The sequence below is a fragment of the Pogona vitticeps genome, chromosome 3 (genome assembly GCF_051106095.1).
Source record: "Pogona vitticeps strain Pit_001003342236 chromosome 3, PviZW2.1, whole genome shotgun sequence".
Taxonomy (NCBI): domain Eukaryota; kingdom Metazoa; phylum Chordata; class Lepidosauria; order Squamata; family Agamidae; genus Pogona; species Pogona vitticeps.
Genome location: NC_135785.1, coordinates 204,764,736 through 204,789,348, shown reverse-complemented (window position 1 = coordinate 204,789,348; position 24,613 = coordinate 204,764,736). Strand labels below are relative to the sequence as shown.

General features: G+C 37.9%; 1 protein-coding gene and 1 long non-coding RNA gene across 3 annotated transcripts in view; one reads left to right on the top strand and one right to left on the bottom strand.

Moving 5' to 3' along the window:
* Nucleotides 1–17: 17 nt before the first annotated feature.
* LOC110080360 (uncharacterized) lies at nt 18–5,382 on the top strand. Of its 2 annotated transcripts, XR_002300773.3 has the most exons (4): nt 18–136; nt 2,144–2,227; nt 3,630–3,729; nt 4,720–5,382. It is a non-coding gene; the product is annotated as an uncharacterized LOC110080360 (long non-coding RNA). The 2 variants fall into 2 exon arrangements; XR_012085113.2 differs by lacking the exons at nt 18–136; nt 2,144–2,227 and adding an exon at nt 2,319–2,484.
* Nucleotides 5,383–8,028: 2,646 nt separating this feature from the next.
* The window catches only part of URB1 (URB1 ribosome biogenesis factor), a 69,984-nt gene continuing 53,399 nt past the window's right edge, over nt 8,029–24,613 (bottom strand). Inside the window, exons 30-39 of the mRNA XM_020796189.3 lie at nt 24,146–24,248; nt 20,580–20,740; nt 19,805–19,916; nt 18,643–18,749; nt 17,486–17,629; nt 14,898–15,007; nt 12,598–12,786; nt 11,665–11,906; nt 9,222–9,812; nt 8,029–8,418 (exon numbers count right to left, since the gene is read on the bottom strand). Of these exons, the coding sequence (XP_020651848.3) occupies nt 8,204–8,418; nt 9,222–9,812; nt 11,665–11,906; nt 12,598–12,786; nt 14,898–15,007; nt 17,486–17,629; nt 18,643–18,749; nt 19,805–19,916; nt 20,580–20,740; nt 24,146–24,248 (1,974 nt within the window). The 3' untranslated portion in view covers nt 8,029–8,203. The remainder of the gene's footprint in view (nt 8,419–9,221; nt 9,813–11,664; nt 11,907–12,597; nt 12,787–14,897; nt 15,008–17,485; nt 17,630–18,642; nt 18,750–19,804; nt 19,917–20,579; nt 20,741–24,145; nt 24,249–24,613) is intronic.

Sequence of the window (24,613 nt, the reverse complement as noted above, 5' to 3'; positions counted from 1 at the left end):
AGGGGCGCTTGGGGAAAAGACCGCCGAGTCTATTAATGAGGTTGTCCTCGCCGCCTTGTGACTGTTTTCTGTCTCGAGGGACGAGAATTCAGTGGAATTTCCTTCCGAGCAAAGCTGAATAGAATCTGATAGAAAAGTAACCATTTTTTTTTTGCTTTCAATAAGGTGACAGTTTTGAGACTTGGTTCATATAGTTTGTTTATTTATGTATTTAGTTTTTATACCGCCCATCCAGCAAATTGCTGCTCTGGGTGGTGTACAGAAAGTAAAGCAAAAATAATAAAAGCACATTGTAAAATACAAAGAACGGGCGGCGGGGGGGGGGGAATAAAAAAAGACTGGATGTAAAAAAAGCCCTTCTTCCTACTCCACATATTTAATCAACTGCGGGGAACTAGTTCAGTGTTTTGTTCTTTTCTTGAATTGAGCTCCATTTCCTTAAAGACCTGAAAAAGCGGGTTGCACTCCATCCAAGCTCGCTCAGGAATTGGTGTACTTGTCTCAACGATGCCACAGTACTTTTTCTAAAAATTTGGTTGTCTCTAAAAGAGTCGGTAAATCTAGGGCAGGGTTGCTTGATTTCTATTATGTATCCAAGCTGTAGCGATGTTAGTCTGTGTAAGCAAGTCAGCAAGAAACAAAAGAAAACATTTTTTGGCTTTTGTGTTTGTTGCTGAATTATGTATCCAGCCTTCTCTAACAAAGGGAGTACAGTATTCTGAAGGATTTTATGAACCGAGATGGCAGCAGTATGTAGATGACAAAAAGCAAGAATGTTGTTACTATAGTTTAGTAATCCTTAAAAGCACTGTCACAGCAGTGTTATTTACTGTTGCCCAGCCACCTGTTAGCAGCAGGGTTGGCATAGAGATTTCCATCATAAGTGACAGCTTCTGAGCTTCCCAGCTATTCCCTTCTGTGGAGTCCTAAAATGACTTGTTATTTCTCAGGTATTGTGTCCTGTCACTAGTTGAGTTTAGTCATGTCAGACTCTTCGTGACCCCATGGACCACAGCACGCCAGGCCCTCCTGTCTTCCACTGCCTCCCGGAGTTGGGTCAAAGTCATGTTGGTGGCTTCAATGACAGTGTCCAACCATCTCGTCCTCTGTCGTTCCCTTCTCCTCCTGCCTTCACACTTTCCCAACATCAGGGTCTTTTCCAGGAAGTCTTCTCATGAGATGGGCAAAGTAATGGAACCTCAACTTCAGGATCTGTCCTTCCAGTGAGCACTCGGGGTTGATTTCCTTCAGAATTGATAGGTTTGTTCTCTTTGCAGTCCAGGGGACTCTCAAGAGCCTCCTCCAGCACCACAATTCAAAAGCATCAATTCTTCAGTGGTCGGCCATCTTTATGGTCCAGCTCTCACTTCCATACATCACTACTGGAAAAACCATAGATAGGTTTGACTATGCAGATCTTTGTTGGCAAGGTGATGTCTCTGCTTTTAAAGATGCTGTCTAGGTTTTTCATCGCTTTCCTCCCAAGAAGCAGGCATCTTTTAATTTTGTGGCTGCTGTCACCATCTGCAGTGGTTACCTCACCCAAGAAGGTAAAATCTGTCACTGCCTCCATATCTTCCAATTCTATTTGCAAGGAGGTTAAGGGAACCTTTGGCCATGATCTTAGTTTTCTTGATGTTGAGCTTCAGACCATTTTTTGCACTCTCCTCTTTCACCCTCATTAAGAGGTTCTTTAGTTCCTCCTCACTTTCTTTCTATCACTAGTACTGAAGTAAAATTCAATCCAGTCCAGTTTACTTCTGTTTACGTATTGCAATTTAAGGTGGTGGGTGCTGTCTTGGTCTTTTCTTTAACTGGGGCAACAATGTGTCTTAAGAATCCTTCACTGGCATTATTTTCTCCCACAGTAATGCCAAACCACATTACGCAGTTGCAGCACTGCAGCAGAATAGTCCCATGCGCCATAAAGACAGACAATTGTACTATGCATAAGCATTCACAGACTACAATGCATTTCTTCAAATCTATCAAGTGCTTTCCCTAGCAGCTAATGAATGTGCATACAGTTGGGGAAGGTTAGCTTTAAATGAATAAAAGGAAACTGAAATGCAGAAAGTACACAGAGAATGATGATGAACTAATTAATTTGACTGCTATGCTCTCTCCTTTGTATACATTGCAGATAACAAGACTGAACTACAGCCTCACAAGGAATGATCGTGTGTCATTTTGACATGAGGCAGCAATCCTCAAAGCAGAAATGAAGGTCAGTCCCGTATCTAGGCATTCTGTGAGAACCAGTCAAATAAATGCAATTTACTCAGTTATACAACCTTTTGTAGTGAACAGCTAAGGACCATTTAACATAATTGTGCGTCAGGGTTAGAATTCTGAGCTGCCTGTGAGGTACTACCACTATGGCTAACCAGACAAATATATCTGATTATATTTGGTCTTTTGAATATTACATGGATTATTTGGACATTCTTCCTGTTGATGCCAATAAGCTGGAGGCAAACAGATGTAAGTACTGCTATTTTACCTTTATACAAAAGGGGAAACTAAAATAAAAGTGTAAACCTTTCAGATGTAAAATGTTTTTATTACAGAACATGGTATTCACACACTAAGGTGGGCCCAGTGCAGGAAATTGCAGACATCCCTTCTTCCACAGTAGATTTTTATGGCTGTACCATCTGTTCATCTACGTGGAGACCTGTTTTCTGCCTGAAAATAGTTCCTTTAGATTTTAGGGTTTTATTTTTTTCTTACCTAATAATTTGCTGAGAGTCAGTACCAAATTAAGTATTTAGTCCTATGCATATCTGCTTAGGGGCTCTGGTGAATTCAGTAAACTTTATTCCCAAATATGTATGCACATGAATGGACTCTAAACATTATTAAACTGTTTCTTTTAAATTTTAATTAGCTTGGATCTAGAACTGTAGTGCAAAAGTTTGCACATTTACTCAGAATTAAATGAGAATTGCTTCCAGGTTGAGTAGGTAAAAAATTAACAGTCTAGGCTTTTAACAGTAAAACTTTTGAAATCAGTGAGTTTTAATTTCTTCCAGACTAATATACGGTAAATCCCATTGATTTCATCTGGTCTGTTTTTAGCATGGCACGTTTAGACCCAACTGAATATTTCAGGTTTTGTTAGAGTATCTATTCAAATACTTGAACAGATTTTATTCTTTGTATTAAGTGACAGACTTGTGCAATGTTACACATTTAAACAGCCCCCCTCTTTCAAATACACATCTAAATAGTATGCTGATTAGGCAGTGGTTTGTTATTAATCTGAATAGTCCTACATTTTACTTTTTCAATGTAGAATTAAACTATTTATTTAATTGGAAGGAATATAGCATGGATTAAAATAGATTAGAACAGCCAGGATAAGATTTAATTTTTGTAGATAGAGAACAACAACTGGCTCAGTGACGTTAGAAAACTAATAGAGAAGGCTGTAATACACCAATTTAGAAATATATATATATAGTTTGCATTTTTACAAATGAATAAAAGCTGTATAATTCCAATCACCATGTCTCAATTCCCCACAGAAAAAGCAGCATTGAATGTAAAACTATTTAGTAAGAAAAACATATATTAAATGTTCATAAGTTCTGTCAGATTTGTTATTATAACGTTTCTTTCAACAGATTCAATTGTCATTGCTTTTTGGATTGGACTAATTTCTTTTGTGGCATTTCTTTTCTTCATTTTGTTCTACATATCTCGGCTGGATCATACACCAAAGAAGTAAGGTGCTTTTCTGTTCTGTGGTGCTTTATGATGCCTGAAACCATTGTCTGAGTTAGCCTTTTGCCTTCTGTAACACCTTTCACTCACACTTTCTCTGAGAGATTTCAGGTGGTAATTGGCATAACTCCCCCCCCCCCGATTTCTGCATATTATAAAGCCTTTACTTGGATCTTTCAAGGAAATGTATAAAGATGCATATTCTCTGTAACATGAAAATATGGCTAAGAAATGTTATTAGTTAAATGTAGAATTAGTTCTATTTAAATAGGATACCCAGTGTGGTGTAGTGGATAGAGTGATGGACTGGGACTCGGGAGACTTGGATTTGAATTGATGCTTGGCCATGAAAATTTGGGAAGGGGGAGTGGAACTGGTAAAACCATTTCTTAAATACCTCAGTTACCTTGAAGGCTCTTAGAATTACCGTAAAGTGGTTATAGCTATTGGGACATGACACACGTGCACAGAGTAGAACTGTGGAATTCCTGTACATGAGACAGGTGTGAAAAGCCATTGTTTTCAGAGGGCTTTGGTCTGATTTGCCATTCCACTTCAATAAACTATATAGATGAACAATGTTCCTTTTCAGGTGCACGTTGGCAGGGAGGGTGTAGAACAGAAAGGGGCAGCTTGGTTGTGGTTCTCCAGCATCATTGGACTTCAACTTTCTGGAGTTAAGAGTGATGAAGTTGCAAATTAGTGACTATTCAAGTCACTACTCAGGCATGAAGCTCCCTTCACTGCCTTCAAATAATTTTCAGACATACCAACTTCACATGGTAGTTGTGAAAAAAAAGAAGAGTGGTCCATTATGCTGTTTTGAACTCTTGGAAGCAAAGTTGGGGTCCAAGTGTAATGCATAAATCAAAATAAAGAAATAAACTGCCTTCTGTGTTGGGTATATGCTGTTACTGAAAGTCTGTGTCACTTGCATAGTTATATTTATGGCAATGTAGTATTCTGTAATTTAATTTAATTTATTCACAGGAATGGAAGAGCATAGAAAAGGATTCAGAATTTGTCAAAATACTTTAATCATGCCAGATCAACTTCTGTAGATGATCAAGTGGAAAAAATAGAGGGGATCTGTTCAAATAGTAGGTCATTGTACAGTATCATAATTTGAGAAATACGGTTTGAATCATCACAGTTGAAATGTGCACTGTACTTTTGTTTTATTTAAGTTTAAAAGTTGAAATGTGGATTGTACTTTAACATGATCACAGAAGGATACAGGATTGGAAGCATCTTCTTGAAAGTACATAATCAGTTCAGAGCACTTGCTTACAGATAGAAGTTATTAAATAAATAAAATCAAGTAGTAGTTACTTCAGGTGTAATATAGAAAATGAGCATTTCAGAGTTGAATTTAAATCTTAAAACAAATATGGGCATGGCCAAAATGTGGTCTTCACTAATCCTTTAGTAATGTAACTGTAGATTATTTTCTATAGTGTTTTCTGTAATGTAAGTAGAAACTGCAAACTAACCTGGAAATATTTCATTGGGTTGTATGTCTGACATTTTTTAAATAATTGAATTCCTAGTTTTAAAGGAAGAATTATCTTTGCAATCTGCTAAGGCAAATTGGGTGTGCTGATTTGCTGAAGCTGATATTAAAAACTCCATAAAAACAATTTTTCCCATGTATACTATTTTGGTATTTCTTCCAGCAATGTAGGATTTAGAATGAAGCCCTTTGAAGCATTTTAGCACTCTGGGAATTCAATATTCAGTAATACAGTGGGATTACCTCAGGAGATCTGCATGTGGATAAAGGATTTTCTGACAGATAGGCCACAGTCAGTAAGGATGGGATCCCACCATTCTTCTACCCTGGTACTAAGTACAGGAGCTCCCCAGGGCTGCGTGCTAAGTCCCTTCTTCTATTCCCTGTACACACATGATTGCACCCCACTATATAACACCAATGCAATTATAAAATTTGCGGATGATACAACAGTGGTGGGACTCATAAATAAGAACAATGAGTCTGCTTATAGAAAGGAAGTACAAAGATTGATACTATGGTGTAAAGAAAATCATCTCACACTTAACATCAAAAAAACTAAAGAACTCATAATTGATTTTAGGAGGAAGAGAAATGTACATTTACCACTGTACATAAACGGTGAGGAAGTGGAGAGAGTTGGTAGTTTTAAATTTCTGGGTACTTACATCTCAGAGGACCTCTCATGGACTATAAATGCCAACATGCTAATAAAGAAGGCACAGAAGAGGCTGTATTTCCTGAGAATGCTTGGGAAGTTAAATTTATCACAGCATTTACTTCTGTCCTACTACCGTAGCACCATTGAGAGTGTCCTAACTTATGGCATTCTGGCATGGTTTGGGAGTAGCTCTGTAGCGGACAAAAAAGCTCTACAGAGAACCATTAAAATTGCCCAGAATATCATCGGGCTCCAGCTACCAACCCTGGATGACATCTTCACATCCCGCTGTCTGAGGAAGTCACACAGCATCCTGAGAGACTCTTCCCATCCTGCTTATAACTTTTTTGAACTGTTACCGTCTGGCAGAAGATATAGAACAATTAAGACTCGGACCACACGTTTTCTAAATAGTTTTTATCCTAGAGCTATAATTGCAATTAATAATGAGCTTAAAGACCACCAGTAGTGAATAATTAGTTGGACTGTGTTACTTGGCCTGAGGTGTAGATGTTTGTATTTTTAGTGGGGGATTTCTAGTGGGTGGGGAGTGTTTGGGGAATGTTATGTGTGTGCATGTGTCTGGTCTCTGGGTGTCTGTGAATTTCGTTGTATGGTATACTGTGTATATACTTACAATGACAATAAATTACCGTATTTTTCGCTCCATAAGACACACCTTTCCACAAGACGCACCAATTTTTTAGGAGAAGAAAACAGGAAAATATAATCTGTTTTCTTCGCTCCATAAGACGCACAGACTTTTCACCCCCCTGTTTTGTGGGGAAAAAGTGTGTCTTATGGTGCGAAAAATACGGTATATTATTATTATTATTATTATTACAGTGTACTTATACCTATACTAAAAAGAAATACAGTGGTGCCTTGCTTTACGATCGCTCCGTTTAACGACGAAACCACATTATGACGAACTTTATGCAGTCGCTTTTGCGATCGCTTTACAATGTTGCCTATTGGGGAATTTCGCTTTGCGATGATTGGTTCCCTGCTTCGGGAACCGATTCTTCGCAAAACGATGAATTTTGGGACAGCTGATCAGCAGTTTCGAAATGGCTGCCGGGTAAACAAAATGGCCCCCACTGTTTTCTGGGACAGATTCCTCGCTGCACAGGCAGCGAAAATGGCCGTCCTATGGAGGATCTTCGCTGGACGGTGAGTTTCCAGCCCATCAGTTTCCAGCCTCAGAGGATCTTTTATCAGCCGTGATCATTTCTGGCTAGGGACAGTCTATTCATGACATTCATCCTTTAATATCTTCAAGTGGAGTAGAATGTGATCGTTACAATATATGAAAAAGGAGAATGAAATCCAGTAACAAGTTAGAAGTAGGCCCACTGAATTACTGGAAATTGTAAAGATGCTGAATTAAGAAATCCCCACTGATTCCATGGGCTTTCTCTAGCTGTAATCTACTACCAAATTTCATTCAGAGAAAAAAAATTAAAATAAAAAAATAAAAAATATATAAGAATAAAAATAAATGAAATTAAAAAATCAAATTCTGTAGATTTAAAGAGAGCTGCACTGGTTGCCTGTTTGCTTCTGATCCCAATTCAAAGTGCTGCTGCTGAACAACAAAACCCTGAGAGATCCAGCAGCATCCCATAGCTGAAAGAATGCTTCCCTCTATAGCAACTTGCTTGGTCTTAAGATCAACCAAGGAGACTGTTTTTACAAACATCTTCTTCTTGATAAGTGACAATTTGGAAAAGCTGTTAATAGAATACCCTCCCCACAGAACTCAGGTCACTGCTAATTTTACTATCAATTGGTATCACATCAACACTTCTGTGTTTGCTTAGACATTTCTGTTCAGTCAGTTCACTTGCGTTATATTGTTTATTGCCTTTTAATACTGTTTTGTGGTTGCATTGCCGTTTTTGTTATAGTTATTGTTTATCAACCTGTCATTCTCTGATAGTAATTTATGAATAAATGGAATGGGGTACTGCAGCACAATATGTTAGCACTATTCTATCCTATGCTTGTTTTTTAGTGTAAAATAATTTAACTTACAACCAACCAGTCTAATGTCAAGTCCTTTTTGTCTTTCCTTTGACGTAGATACCTATTTAGGAACATAGTAAAACCAAGCTATGACAAATTCTGGAAGAATAGAATATATATGTATATTTTAAAAAATAGCTTCAAAATTACAGCACTTTAATGTTTCTTATACAGAAATAGAAAATACAGGTATCAAAATAATTTCCTATAGACACTTTACATAATATGTTTTTAAAACTAGAGATTAGAAAAGCATGGCATATACTTGACAGTTAGGATTTAAAAGTAGGGTGAAGAACTAACAATGAGTAAATCTCTTTGCACAGAAGAACCATAGCTTTTTCACAGTCCCACATTTTCCAGTCATACTTTGGCTTCATATCTGTTGCTTCACATATCAGTTTAACATGAGTTAAAAACAAATGTGGTTGCTTTGCTCCCAGCCAGATGTCTCCAATATAAATAGAGGTGAGGAACGTACTTGCAGCTTGTAAATTAAAAGAAGAAAAAAAGATAATTAAAGTCAAATTCTAAAAAGTTAATTTCCACCCTCTGTGTATTCTACATATTTTAAACAAGTTTCCACTATGCCTCTTCTGAAGCATTTGATCATTCACTATGATAACCCCCTTTACTCCCAATACCGATCCATATTTCATTAATAGATGACCAAGAAGTACCCACTTAAAATAGGAGAAAGAATGCTATAGCAGAGGCTGAAACCTTTGTTTCTGTTGTTAATTTATACTTAAGCATATTGAGCTTATTTAATTTTTCAATTAATTTTGAAGACCGTGTTCTACACTACTGGTTATCCGTTGATTTATTCTAGAGGTCAAGTAGTATTGTGGAGTAGCAGATAAATACAGTGGTGCCTCGCTTAACGAGCACACCGTATAACGACGAGGCATAGCGTCAGCCCCATTGGGCAAAACTCGCATAGCGAAGATCAGAAAGCGTTTCGCTTACTGATCTTCGCTTTGCAACACCCGCAGATCAGCTGTTCGGTGGTTTCAAAATGGCCGCCAGATGCCCAAAATGGCCGCACGCAGCATTTTCCCACCCTCCCCTCGCTTACCGAGGGCGCGAAAATGGCTGCCGGACCCTGGAAACTTCGCTAAACGGTGTGTTTTGTGCCCATTTGGAACGTTCCAATGGGCTTCCCCGTTCCGTTTAGCGAAGTTTTCACATAGCGAAGGTTAATCCGGAACGGATTAACCTCGCTATGCGGGGCACCACTGTAGATTGATACAGATATTGTTGCTGCTTTATGAAAATAAAAGAAGTTACCTTTCCTCATTGTGTCTTCCTCTGTCATGGCAGAACACCAAAAAATTTTCATAGTTTCATGAAAGTCATTTTTTGTGACATCCTGAGAATTTAGCAGGTCAAACATAATCCCATTAAGCAGAATGAGATCACTTAGTTCCACAGCCTTCTCTTCATACGCATTCCAGATGCTGCTATAAATCTTAAACATGCCACTTTTCAATGCTCCATCTCTAAGAATCTCCTCTACCACTGTGCTGTTTTGTAAAACATTATTTTTAAACCATCTAAATATAAAAAGTGCATGCTGTATGTTGAATGTGCTGCCAATGTGGGACTTAACAAGCCATTTCAATACTATATAAGCAGTCTTATATGTAAGACTAGGATTGTCATATCCATTCTGCTCTTTTTGATGTTTTAAAGCCTTATCCAGAAATACAGGTTCCCAGTGGATAAGAACAAATCTTAGAGTAGATTTGCATTCTTCTAAATGAAACTGTTTCCAATCAGCAGCGGTTTCTTTCTCTCTTTCAGTTTCCTTTGTCTTCTGAAAGTGTTGGGCTGATGTTTGAAACAGTATCTCTGATTTGTTTTTTTCTTTAATATTTTCTGTGATAGAAGCAAGCAAACAAACAACATTTACAATAATATAATAACGAAACAAAATAGTAGTTTCTAGGGGGATGGGAAAAAGATTAATAATTAAAAAACTATTAATGAGGCATAGATTTAGAGAAGAATAGATTTTAGTGATGCCGCTGGACAGAATCAGCTACTCTTAGACTGTATTTATAACTTAATGTTAAACATTCAAATAAATTGCAACAAGATAAATATCCTGTCACTGAAAAGTCCAAACGTATACTAACAGTTACCTTGTGAAAACTTGAATTCCACAAATTTTACATCAATTATAGCTAATAATATAATTCAAATGAAACATTATTATACTATCTTGCTTTTAAAATCAGTGTTAATAGAAGCAATTTATTTGATATTCTTCAAGCGCTTCTTTTTTAAAAAAGGAGAGGGACAAGAAATGCTATACCAACCCTGAGTTTATCTGATCTTGTAAAATTAAGTATGGTTGGGACTGGAGAGTCTTTATTAATTAATTAATTAATTAATTAATTAATTAATTAATTAATTAATTAATTAATTAATACCCCACCTTTCTCTTTAGAAAAGGACAATATTTAAGGAAAAAACTATGAGTATACAAGGTGGTGTACACAATTAAAAGTCAGTATTTAAAGTTAAACATGCTAAGTATAGAAATATTTAAAAGGAACAAACAAAATACCCCTCCTAGGACTAGGAAACACAATACTAAAAACACAGTCAAAGCAGTGATGCATCTAAAAAAAAATCACACTCAGGCAGCCAGTCATTGAGGGAAAGCTTGGCTGAAGAGAAAGGTCTTCACTGATGTATGTGGATGGGAAGCTACCAGGAGTCTCCTGACAGGAAGGGAAAGAAGCATGCCTCAAATCCTAGGGAGACTCTGGCAATTCGCAATACCAGGCTAAATGGTCTAATGGTAAAACTCAGTATATGACAGCTTTCCATGTTCCCAAACTTTAATATAGAATCTGATGCCACACGCATGCCTTCTTTAGTTATCCCTTCCCCATGAAGATTTTGGCAGGAAGAAGATTAATCTATAGAGGCTCTATTTTCTATGCCACACTGGCATATGAGATCAGCAGTAACCCAAAGTTGCAATTACCACTTGTTTTCATTTTTTAAAAAGGACATGTGAATAATAATTATTAGGGATTACCATTTTATACAATATGAGTATATCTAAAAGGAGTCAGATAGGTACTAGAAATAAAATACAGAGTAATTCTAATTATTCTGTTATATTGTTTCTCAACAAGTGAATGGAATATTGATTTGGGACACTTATTTCTAAGTGCAAGTGTCTTTTTTGAGCTTTGACTTTTTTTTCCAGTAGCAGTGAAATCTAAATACTTAAAAGGTTTAGGAACAAGCTACATCAGAATTCACAAATGTGGTAATACTGTACCCATGGACAGAATTAGTATGTAGGTTAGCACAATTAAACACTTCAACTTATTTTCAACAGAAAAGCCTTACAATTATGCAAATGATTGTACCTAAAATAATGGCTGAAATCCAACAGTAAGTCACAATTAGAGTAAGCCCATTGAATCAACTGAATTTATTTAAGTCTTGACTCACCAAATCCCTACAGATTAATTGGGCCTACTCTAATAGCAACATACTACTGGGCTTCAGCCACTGAGACCTAAAATTCTATTGGCTGGGACATGACTGATGAAATAAAGAACACAAAAAATAAAAACACCATTTAAAATATATTAATTTTACTTTTGATTCTGGCTCCTAGAGTTTCTCAAGAATATTTGCCTTGATAGAATTCAAAGAGAAAGCAAATGATCTACCTTAAACCAACAGTGAGCTTAAAACTTACTAAGCAATTCTTTGATTTGATACTGTTTTGCAATTGCTTGCAGATCATCTTGGAGTTCCACATCTTTCCCAATTATGCTCCACTTGTGTAAGATAAGCAGAACATCTCTGTTTGAAAGGACATGCTCATTCACGGTGAATCTGCCCATGTCTTTGAAGGCTTCAATAACTACAAGGCGGTAGTCTAACACAGAACGTAATGTGCTGAAAAACTGAATCAATTTAGCAGTATCCAAGCTGGCCCTGTTTTGTAGATTCAAAGATTTAAAAAAAACAGTGTTAGCTAAGATTATTTATTTAATACAAATAATGGCTAAAATTAATTGCTGAAATCCTTTTAGTTTAACTTATGCTACTGATGGCATCAGCAGCAGTGATAATTTTCAGAAATTACACATTTCTGATTTCTGCCCCAAAACTCTTGAGGCTCCCATGTTATTCCTTTCATCCTTGGGAAGCCTTGGGGTCCATGGGAAAGGAGAGGGAAGTCTTTAATTATAAAAAAAACAGCCACTGCCAGGGTGGCTTTAGCAGCAGTAGCAGTTTTTAGAATTAAAAGACTGCCCTTTTAGCTTGCATCTTCCCCCATAGTTTCTCAAGGATGAAAGGGATTACACAAGAGCTTTGGGACAGAAGTTAGAAAAGTTTAATTTCAAAAAAACTGTAGTTGCTGGTGACATCATTAGCCTTCCATAACATACGTTGTACCAACGGGATTCTAGACACTGTTTTAAAGAATATTTTTCAGGAAGCAAGTGATAACCAATGCAATTCTTGCTCAGATGAAACAACTAATTGGGGGAGAGTAAAAGAAGTAGTTAGCTGCAATTAAAAGCAAAGGGTTCATTTTCAAGGGTTACAAAAACTCAGAGCACTATGAAAACACTATGTAAAATGGTATTACATCTACATGAAAAAAGGAGAAGATACTCACCGAATGTGTTTAAGAAGCATGATCAAAATGTGGAGAAATTCACTGATAAGCTGGAGAGGAAGGAATTTCTGGTCCTTCTGTAACTCCTTGCTAATCATTCCAAGTGACTTTTGCTTATCTCCTAAATTGGTTACCCAAAGAGTGTGGACTAAGGAAATCACATGGTTTAATATCTTGTTTTCTAGAAACCTAGGAAGTATAAACAAAAAGGGAAACAAATTTTTATTTAAACATTATTTTGCTTGCAAAAAGCATTTCATTTCATTTATACATCAGTATATAAGTACAGTAAACAAAAGGAGGGGGGGAAATCTTGGTTTCCTGCACAGCGAAGGAAATCTTTTAAACTTCCTCTCATTTTCTTGCAGTACTGCCAATCTCAAGAAGCTAACTTCACAAAATCCTAAACCTGTCTTTCACTGCTATGAAAGCAGGGCTCAATAAGCTCTCCCCTCCAGCAGGAGATCTGCTACCCTTCTGTGCGGCCAGCTATGCCCCCCACCCACCCATGGTAACCCTCATGCGGAGAAAGAAACAAGAGGCTACCCCCCCTTTTTTTCTGGTCATTTGAAAAAATGGTGTGGAAAAAGCATCTTTCTTCAACTAGATTTTAGGAATTAAAACTTCAAGGGAAAAATGAAACTTTTTTCTTTATTTTGTACAGGGATAATATGTGCTATAAAGATTGTTGGTGTAACTAAGCAATAAAACACTCTTCAGCGGCAGTGTTTCACAATAAAATAGTAGACACATGGTTATTTACATTTCTTTTCATAGAAGTATAAAATATTCCATAAAGTATCTTCATTGTGTGCAACCTTTATATAAGGAAATTAGCCTTTTGAAGAATTTGCATTTTTTTCTCAAAGAGAAGACAAGCTTGGACTTTCACTTTTCTCAGTAACTGATTAGGCTTTTAATGAATCCATACTAACTTTAATCCTGATTATCGCTGCATTTCATAAACTTATCAAATGTCACTCTATCCTCTTAAACATAAAACAATAGGTAGGGCACACATGTAATAAAAAGTGCTTTCCAAAACATACAAGGGGCACAAAGTAGAGAACTACTGTATCAGGATCACAGAACACAAAAACTCCAACCACCACCCATGACAAAAAAGAGGCATAATCAAAACACTGGTAGACCGTGCAAATCGGAAATGTGAAGCTCAGTTTCTCAGCACTGAACTCAACCATCTGAATTGGGCCCTATAGTCGAATGGCTATTCCAAGTATGAAATCAAAAGAGCTATCAAACCAAGAAAACAACACCAAACTGAAGAGGAAAAATAGCCACCCACAAATAAAGTATTTCTGCCATACATCAAAGGGGTCACGGACCGCATGGGAAAACTTTTGAGAAAACACAACCTACAAACAGTATTCAGACCCACCACAAAAATACAACAAATGTTACCAAGGACAAAAGGGACCCCCTCACCACTGCAGAAGTATACCGGATACCTTGCAGTTGTGGACAGGTTTATTTTGGAACCACATAACGCAGCATTCACACCAAAATCAAAGAACATGAGAGACACTGCAGACTAAAACAACCAGAAAAATGAGCAGTAGCTGAACATGCCCTAAAACAAGCTGGACATGAAAATCTATTTCAAAATACGGAATTACTGGACAACACCAGCAATCATTATGTTAGACTGCACAGGGAAGCCATTGAAATTCATAAACATCAGCATAGCTTCAACAAAAAAGAGGAAACTGAACAAGGCCTGGCTTCCAGCATCGGAAAATACAGCCTGCAGAAGGTCAACGAACTCTACCCAGCCACAAGGACCAGGGATCATTGGACAAAAAAGACCAGCTAAAGACACCCATCAACCACAGTGACAGATAATCTCTCCCACTTATCACAACAATACATCCACAACAAAAACATGCTGATCACCCTATCTCTTGAAAAGGACAAAACCTGTTCCCACAGCTATAAATACTCAACTATCCAACAAACAGCAACAGAGCATGGACTGAGTTCCTACTCCCGTCCTCTGAAGATGCCGGCTACAGAGACTGGCAAAACGTCAGGAAGAACAACCTTCAGAACACGGCCAAAGAGCCCGAAAAAACCCATAACGATCTGATACAAGGTTTGAAATCTGATTTGAAATACTGGTTTCCTAACATTGTGGAGATGTTAAAGAAATGTTTAGACTGTTTTAATGTCCTACAATGTTCTTCTGTAAACACCTAACAATTCACAAAATTATTTGCTTTTAAATGTACAAGAAAGGAATCATGTATTTAGCACTAAGCTGTGAAATGTGATTTTTGTACCTTTTCTCCAGAACTGATAATATCCAAGTTAATAGGCTGTGGTCTCTTATTAACTCATAGGCAGCTTTAGTGATATATGAAGCATTTTGAAGTATTTCCAGAATCTGATACTGAAAGACAAAATAAAACATATTGCTGTTTAAGATACAATAAAACAATTTGCTGACAATTAAAAGGCTGATGAAATTTTTTTCCTGCAAAAGATGAAAATAGTAACCACTATGGAATTAATCATCAAATGGGTATAATCAGTTGGCCATGTGCTTGATTCTGTACCATCACAGTCTATGTCAGAAATACAATAGGTCTACAATGTGCCAGTCTTAACTGTGTGTTTTTTTTTAATTTCCCAGGCTGAGCACAGGTAAGGCCAACCTATTCACAAGGGGACAGTATTGCTGAGTGCCCAGATGGAAGGCATGCTGTGTGTGTTTTTATTTGCATTCCAGACGGAGATAGGTTGGCATCACTGAGCATGCACTGGGTACAGATGTTGTTCAGCCCGTTCTTACTGTGATTGAGAGGCCATTCCATGTTTGCCGCACATTATATATAAAATAAGTGATTCATAAAACTTTTCTCCACCATCAGAAAAATACAAGTTAAATGTCAGTGCAATGTCTTCACATTTTTACTTAAGCTTCTGAAGTGGGAAGACTGTACCTAACTGTAGCTCTCATAGAATGCTCCTTGCTCCAAGAACAGCAGGCAGAAGGACACAATTTTTGCAAATTCCCTCTTTTGCCTGTATCTCCTATATTATCTCTCACATTGTTCTGAATAATCAATCAACCCATCCCAGCAGATGGGGAGGCACAGAAGGAAGAGGGATCTAAGAAACTCAAATACAACCCATAACATTGTGCAAACCCACAATACTTGGCAAAATAGATTTTTGCTTTAAGTGTTATCAGTTATATTTTATATTGCATACATTTCCTATTTTTAATTACAGTAACTAAAATCCTGTTGCTTAGTGTAGTAAGTCACACTGGATCAGGCCCACTGACTCAATGGGGGAGTAGTGAGTCATCTCCTTTGTAAGTTCCATTAATTCAAGTGGGACTGTTCTCATTGCAACTAACCCTAGCCTAGCGAGTTGCAACTAGAATAAGCCATTTTGTATCAATGGAACTTACAGGGAAACTGATGTACCTTACCAAATTTCCCACTGATTCAATAGGCCAACTCTAGAGCAACTTACTATGTTAAGCAATAAGATTTCAGTCAGTCTGGTTCATATCATAATTAGAGCTATAGCCATTCTGAAGCAGGAGCTAATAACTATTCAATTCATGATAAAGTAAATTATTTTCATGTATTGACTTCTTAAAGCTATATAATAAAGGCTTTTGCTGTACGTGAATAATTCTGATTTTGTAGAGCAATTTTTGATCCAATACACAGGACTTTTAGGTGTTGCATCACCACGACTGAGATTGCTATTACTGACTTCAGAACTAAATGCTATTCAAATTCTTGCTTGGATCATGTCCTGGAGAAATGAACCTGATCTAATCATGTGAATTATTAGGATAAAATACCGCATCTTGGATAAATAGACCAATAGATATGAAGAGTGTTGCTTAAACTACAGTTCCTCTAGAATTGTTTCACTGTTTTTAATAACATTATCTTCAAAAGCTTTCCTTCAAATGTATGCAACTCAAGCAGTAATACGGCACCTCTGTGTCATAACAGACAAGAGTTTTAGGGACCCTTGAGATAGTACCTATACAGTGGTGCCTCGCTTAACGAGCGCACCGTACAACGACGAATCCGCATAGCGATCCCCTTTTTGGGATCGCTAATGCGGAGGCATACCGATCGTTGCAATGGGCAAAACTCGCATAGTGACGATCGGTAAGCGTTTCGCTTACCGATCTTCGCTTTGCGATGCCCGCGGATCAGCTGTTCAGCGGTTCTAAAATGGCCGCCGGACGCCCGAAATGGGCTTACCGAGAGCGCGGAAATGGCTGCCGCTATGGAGGAAACTTCGCTGAATGGCAAGTTTAGGGCCCAATAGGTTTTTATGTTCCGTTTAGCGATGTTTTCACATAGCGAGGGTTAATCCGGAACGGATTAAACTCGCTATGCGAGGCACCACTGTATGTTTAATTTGATTTGTTTATGTAAAAGTACCAATGTCTATTATTTTCAATGTTCACAAAGCCTTTATTTTAACAAGGCTTTTTTTTTAAAGTAGTGGGAGATAGAATATTATTTTCAGCTTTTCTGTTTTTTATTAATGCATAATCACTATAATAGCTACAATCTAACTAGCAAATATGAGGGGTTTTAGCTGGTATATGTGTCATCTTAAGTTACACAGAGATTCTATATCTACTCTGAAATAAGCCCAGCTATATTCAAAAGAGCTTAAACGTAGGGCTTACAGACTCCTAGTATTACCAGCATGAATATGACCAGATATATTTCCAATTTATCATGGCATCAGATTTTAAATTAATGATAAAGCATGGTAAATAAGAGAAAACATAGCTGCCCCATCAGAATGATCTGGATTGTTTCTGCATAATAAATGACTGGATGGGAATAATTTTAATAACAAAAAAAGTCTACATTACCTGGGTGGCCTCATCACAGAGTGGACTGTGGAAGAAAGATAGAATGATCTGAAAAATTCTCTGATAATCATACAGTTCATAGCAGTGCTTGTCTCTGAGTCCTTCCCCAATTAAGGCTAAGGCCCATTCACGTTCTATTTTGTTCTGGAAAACCAAAGGAAACATAAGGTAGTATTAAGTAAAGAAGCAAAAGGGAAACTAAGTACATCATAGGTCTTTTCCATTGTATTTCCTCTTCATAGGGTTGAGATGTCTCAAACTACAGATGCAGAACAAACGGGAAAAACATACCCTGCAAACTGAGTCTTAAAAAGTAGGACAGGAGTCAGACAAAGTTCTGACTCCTGTCCTCTGAAGATGCCGGCCACAGAGACTGGTGAAACGTTAGGAAGAACAACCTTCAGAACACGGCCAAAGAGCCTGAACAGCCCACAACAACCATCAGATCCTGGCTGTGAAAGCCTTCGAGAACACCTTGAGTCTCAAAAACTTGAATTCTGTGTTTGTTAGACCTTTGTAGTCTGGTCAGAATTGAATGACACAGAAGATTCATCTAGAATAACCCAACTTAGCAACCACTCAACTCATTTACAAAACTCCATCTATCTCCAATGCATCTGCACTCAGCATATGGGAGGACTTTACATATTCTGTACCCAGAAATGTCTGATTTCATATTAGTGCACATTTCTTATATTACATAAGAAGACTCTATTTGTAGGATTTCTCCATGTGGATCATTTGCAGAATGTTTTGAAATAAGCAGTACAATATAGAAATATACTCGTGAAGGCTTTCACGGCCGAAAACCCCACAACAACAATATAGAACTGTTTTGAAATAAGCTGTACACTGGCAAGGTAAGCTTAATGGTAATGTCCAAACAAGGCAGTATAAAATCTGTATGTTTGAACAATTAATTTAAAAACGTTTGCACTCCTCAGTGTCCTGGAATTAAGATCCTGCACACTGCATTCAATCATACAGATGACCCAATCAGAGTCATGGTTGCATGAAAAGAAACAAAGTATAAAAGCTGAACTTTGGAGAGAATTTGGCAGGTACAAGGTTTTGCATTAAATGTTGTCTGCAGTGAGTCAAAGGCAAAACATCTCTATTTAGAAATGTCTATTCACACAACTTAGTTTCCCCATTACCTCTGTATCAAAACTATAGAAGAGGTGAAAAAATCCTGGCACTTTCTTCAAATCCAAGTATTGATGAGACAGAAGGAACCTGTTTAACTTTGTGTACATGTGTTCCTCTGTAAAAACAAAGAATGGTTATTATCATATGGAGAAAAAATGAAGTGTGCATGTTAATCGTGTCCATAATTAAACACAGTGAAGAAACAACCTTTTTTGTTTTCATTTATTTATTTACTTATTTATTTGATTTATATATTGCCTCTTTACTGGAACACTACTCTGGGCAGCTTACAGATTAAAACATAGAAACTCACAGAACCTCTCATAACAATACAATCAGTAGAGCAGTTCACTGATACAGATCTAAAATTCATACAAAAAGGGGCTCTGTGTGTGTGTGTGTGTGTGTGTGTGTGTGTGTGTGTGTGTGTGTGTGTGTGTGTGTGTGTGTGTGTGTCTGTAAAAAATACAGTCTATATTAGATTTGCTTATTTTATTTGGAAAAATATTTATTTTATACATACCAAAAATCAATGGTAGGTATACAATATAATAGTTATGTGTGTCAGTTAAATGTAATAACATGGGGGATGAATATTCTCATTGTGAACAATATATAAAGTTTTAGACTGTTATATATAGAGAGAGGGAGAGCAATGTTAAAAAATGAAAAAATTGTAATGTGTTGTCTCCCAACCTTTTTTTTTTTTTTTTAATTTGTACAGCTTCGAAGGCGCCATAAATTCAGCCCAAAACACACTGGGTAATTTTAAATTGAAATAAAATCAAATTTGGTTGTTGTGGGTTTTTCGGGCTCTTTGACCATGTTCTGAAGGTTGTTCTTCCTAACGTTTCACCAGTCTCTGTGGCCGGCATCTTCAGAGGACAGCACTCTGTTTTCTGGTGTAGTTGGCTTTGGAGTGCAGTATTTATGGCTGTGAGATATTTTAGGAAGAATAACCTTCAGAACACGGCCAAAGAGCCCGAAAAACCCACAACAACCATTAGATCCTGGCCGTGAAGGCCTTCGTGAATACAAAGTCAAATTTGTTGGCTATACCAGTTCAGTTAGTTCCTCTTTAAACCACCAGTCACTCTTAGGTAAATAAATGACCTGTTCTTCCTTGGAGAAATAAATTTTAGAGAGAAAATCTAACATTTTCTACAGTACCTGGCTTGAGCATTTGCTGGGCTACTCTAGATATATACAGTGTCAAAGGGAAAGCAACCCTGAGATTCAGTTGTCTGATTCCATTCTGCACAACATCCATAAGGTAAAGCAACTGCAACACAAGAGAAAAGAAGAGAAACAACAGGAAAACAGTTTACATGCTTGCATTGGGAAGGGCTAAATTGCCCCCATAAGATTAATGCCTATAAGACTATTTTTTAAAGAGGGACTGCAGGCAAGCAGGCAGAAACCATAGTCTAGAACACTGGTTCTTAACCTTGGGTTACTCAGGAGTTTTGGACTGCAACTCCCAGAAGCCTTCACCACCAGCTGTCCTGACTGGGATTTCTGGGAGTTGCAGTTCAAAAGCATCCGAGTAACAAAGGTTAACAACCACTGGTCTAGAACAGCCTTCCACAAGCTGATGCCTTTCAAATGCTTTGAAGAACTAAAACAAAATTGTAACTCCAACACAACTAAAACGGAAGCATAACCTAGTACTTCAAAATACTTTGGAAAGACAAAGAATCTATCACTAGTGCAAATATTAAAGGTTATACGCTATAAAATAAACTTCATACATTAATTCATTCATGTGTTTAGTCCTGTGAAATGTTTTGGTGTTATATACCAGCTGGAGGTAAATGAGCAAGAAAATATCCTGAGAGCTTTCAGTACATATTTTGTAATATGTGGTCAGTATGGATGAGACATTTGCAGGATTCGTCTTTATCTCATTAGGGTTTGAACTGCTAAAAAATCAACTCATTCTTACCTGCTTCTGTTCTCGAAATCGAGCCCCTTCCAAATGAGAGCGAAAGGAGCTTAAGATATGATACGCTGCTGCTCGCATGTTGTGATCATAGCTGCTAAGGGCAGCTACTGCCAGACCCAAACCATGGACATCCACAAACTTATGGCACGCTACAACATATTCTATAGGAAAGAATAATTTAACAGTGTTTGCTAAAGGAATCTCAAAGGGTTATGTTTAGAAAGAGCAAGTTATGGACATGCAAACTAAAACTATAGTCCCGCTCTTGTCAGTTTCACTGACTGCTGCAATGGTCCTCGTAGTTGTACTGTTCTGTAACAAAGCTGAATTGAAAGCAAAATCCCACTGAATTGCTCCTGCTGAAAAGAGCACTGTCTCTTTAAAAAAGGCCATGATCCTTCTTGCACTCAGATTCTGGTTCCACCAACACCATATTTTGTACATCTTTCTTTTCCTTCTCACTCTGTCTTAGTATACCAGGGTGTACTGTCAAAATCACTGAAAATGTTCTTTTGCACCAATTCATGTGTATCTGTGAAGCAATGGTTGTAATCCAAGTTAGTGGTTGTGAGTATAGAGCCAGAAGGCAGAGTGATACCAAATTAATTCCCTGCTGTCCTGTTTCTCCTCTGCCTTACCAAGTGAGACATTCTGTCAAGGAACAAAGATTCAAGTTTATTTATTTATTTATAGATAAGACTTAAATCTACTGTCTGAACATTAATCCCGAAATCTGAACATAGGTCATGGAAGGAAACATTTACAACAGGACCCGACCTTGGAATATGAACTTGACAGCTGATGTGCAAAATAATACATTTGATCTATGTTGGACACGCAGTTTGTTTACAGAACCTTGGAAAGTTCCAAGCAAAATGGCTGCTGGGATAATGATCCATTCTAGACACTGTCAGAGGTGCCTCCCCCCTGCCTTTTTATATAATTTGGGGCTTTTTACACCCAGTGAGAAGTAGTTATGGAACATTTGCCCATAGTGTGTTGATATAATACATACAGGAAATGAGAACATAACAAAAGCCATTTGTGCCACCTGCTGAAACAGCTCAGCATGTGCAGGATTGTTCTACAGGGTATGTTCAGAGGAGGGCAGTTGTACTGCAATCAAAAGATTCCACAGAGGCAGTGGGTTGCTTTAAAATTCTTTGTGGGATAAAAGGAAACATTGTGCCATGTAGTTAGTGGGAGTGAGCCCTCACAACTTGACAAGTTCAAAGTGAGGAAAATGACCGAGGCAAAGAAGAATTAAAGCAGGATCTGTACCTTGAACAGCATTACTGAAAAAGACAAACATGCAAGAAAGTTCATATGGTGAATATCTTACTTGGGCTATTAATGGGATGAACAATCTTGCAACAATTTCTCCTGTATCTCAAGCAAGGAAAAAAAGTCTGTTTTTACATCTAAAAAATGCCCTACTGCTACTGACCAGGGGAAATGGGGCAGGTGGGATACAGATATCTTATATGCTAAGAGAAGTTATACAGCAATGAAAATGTCTCCACCATCTTGAGAAGGAAAAGAGAATAGAATCAATGAACAGGAGAGATAGTTACTCATACATGAAAACAGAGAGTCAAAAGAAATCATTCTCTTCAAAACAGTTCTTCTATGGGTGAGAGGATACCAAAATTCCAAAGATGGAAATGTGTCTCTTCCCCATGGACCTACTTACCAACCTACTTAATTCTACAATCACGCCCCCTACAACATCAGCATTGTTTAGAGAATTTCTCAATTCTTCTCATTCCAGTTGGCCAGGCCTTCCTACTTGCCCATCTTTTTCAAAACGCTGCTTGTCTGATGTATCTTCACGTCACAGCCACATCCATTTCCCTCTATGCCTGTCTTCATTCCCTAGCATCTCCAGTTAAACAATCAGATGGCAGCGGACAGGAAGGGCTTTCTCAGACCCTGCTGCCAAGCCCACCTTTCCACCCTACCCACAACTGGGAGTTAAAACAACTGTGCTCCATGATGTGTTTTCACATCCAGGTAGAGTTTCAGAGGGTTGGGACTGGGCCTCAGATGGTTGTTCACTCCGCTCAGAAAGCCTGCTACCCCTGCTCATAAGGAGCTTAGACCCCTTTGGCAGTTTGGATGGTTGAAAAATTGTTCAGACTGCTCTGTTCAGACATTTATGTTTCAATTACAGTACAAAGGGTGTTTACCTGGGTCAATGTTATAGTTGATCTTTGCTCATTAAGACTATTTACTCTTTCTTTCAAAGCAATTGCCTTATCCAACTATCCATCTCTTTCAAAAGATGCCTGTCACTACTGGGCAAATACAAATCAGATGCCACAATGCAGAGTTTGTCCAGAGAGCAATATAAGAGGGCAGCTGGAAACCTTGTTCATGATAAAACAGGGCACTTGTTTTCAAGCACTTCACGAACAGCCACGGGCAGATATCAGGTGCCCTGTGCAGTTCGGCGGATGAGTATAAAGAATCCACAACTAGGTACCTTCCACAAGCCGTGAACACAAGAAAACAATAATTTTAAAAAATACACAAAGTATTGAATTTCTTATACGAAAACTTGTATCCATTGCTCAAAAAGCAGAACTCCAGATTATGTCTTCCCCTGTTGTGAGCTGTTCAGGGGGACAACATTGCTCCAAAGTAGTCGGGTTCTTTGTATTTTATTATGCATACTTTCACCTGGTCTTGATTCTCACCTTCATGGAAATATGTATAAATACAAGGGCATATATTTGCATTCCTTGTTTCTGAAGAAGTGGACCTGGATCTGTGAAAGCTGGTGCTAAATACATCTAATAGTCTTTAAAAAAACGACACAGCATTTTATCTCTCTCCCACACCCTTAGTCCTGGGAGCACCCCATTCTAACTATGATAACTCCCTGAGATTCCAGACACAAACATGTATGTGACCCTGCTCTGAAAAATCCAGGAGCACTATAAGAATGATGACCGAGAATGACCACATAAGCTTCTCTTAAAAAGACCAGCAGCAATCCAGAGATGCAGGACTAAAATATAGATTTAGGTGAAGGGGCTACTAGTCACAAGTATTTGGAAAATGGCAACTAACTCAGAGAAGAACAGAATGCTCCTGCTCTTTGACTGTTGGTGGGCACAGATTTCTTTTCCCTCGGTGTTCTCCCATAGGCTGTAAAGACCTATGATGACTGGCTAGCTTTTCTTCAAGAACTAAGGCCATCTAGGTCACCTCATTTCAGAGAGGGGTGCCTTTTCTCTCTCACTCCTTGGATAATGCCCATGACTGCAATTCTGCCCTAATTTAGTTTTTTTTTAAGCCAGGAAAGATAGCACATGAAACCACAACAGTGTTATAATGATTGAGGGGTGACCCTGATATGTGGTCTAGACTTAAATCACTTGTATAGTTAGCCATATTATCAGACTAGAAGCTAAGAACAGAGGCCCTGTTGGCAAGCAAGTGGTAAGTGTAAGATATAAAACTTTAGCACAGTTTCAGCATGATTTATCAGTTTAGAATCCAAAAACATTATTACTTGGGTTTCTACAGAGTCTATGAATTGTTTGCAAGATTTCCTATACCTGGTCTCAACAATTCACTGAAGAGCTGAAGGAGGAAACAAGGGTCATAGAGATCCTTCAGAGCCACTTCCATCCTGCCTTTGCTTAGGAGATGTGGTTCTTCCTGGAACAGAGAAGATAAAGTGATGCTTTACTGGATTTTGAACACGCTGGTTTTAGTTGCTGTGATAGCTTCTTTGGAACATCTGCTATGTAAATACCATTGAGAAACGTAAGGAGCGGGTGGGTATTTGTTGTCTTTATTGAGATCTCTTTCTTTTGCAGAGGAATTTGTTTAAAATGCTTCCTCAGTAGCCAGGTCAATCCCTAGATATCAAATCAGGTTATTTGTCTCAATGAGGTCAGAGGGTTTGCGCTTTCACAACTCTATCTGGACATCACATTAAAAAAGAAAACCTGCATGAAAGAAGTCCTCAAATAACGTTCATCACATTTCACTACTATCAGTGTCAAGCCTTAAGATGCCTC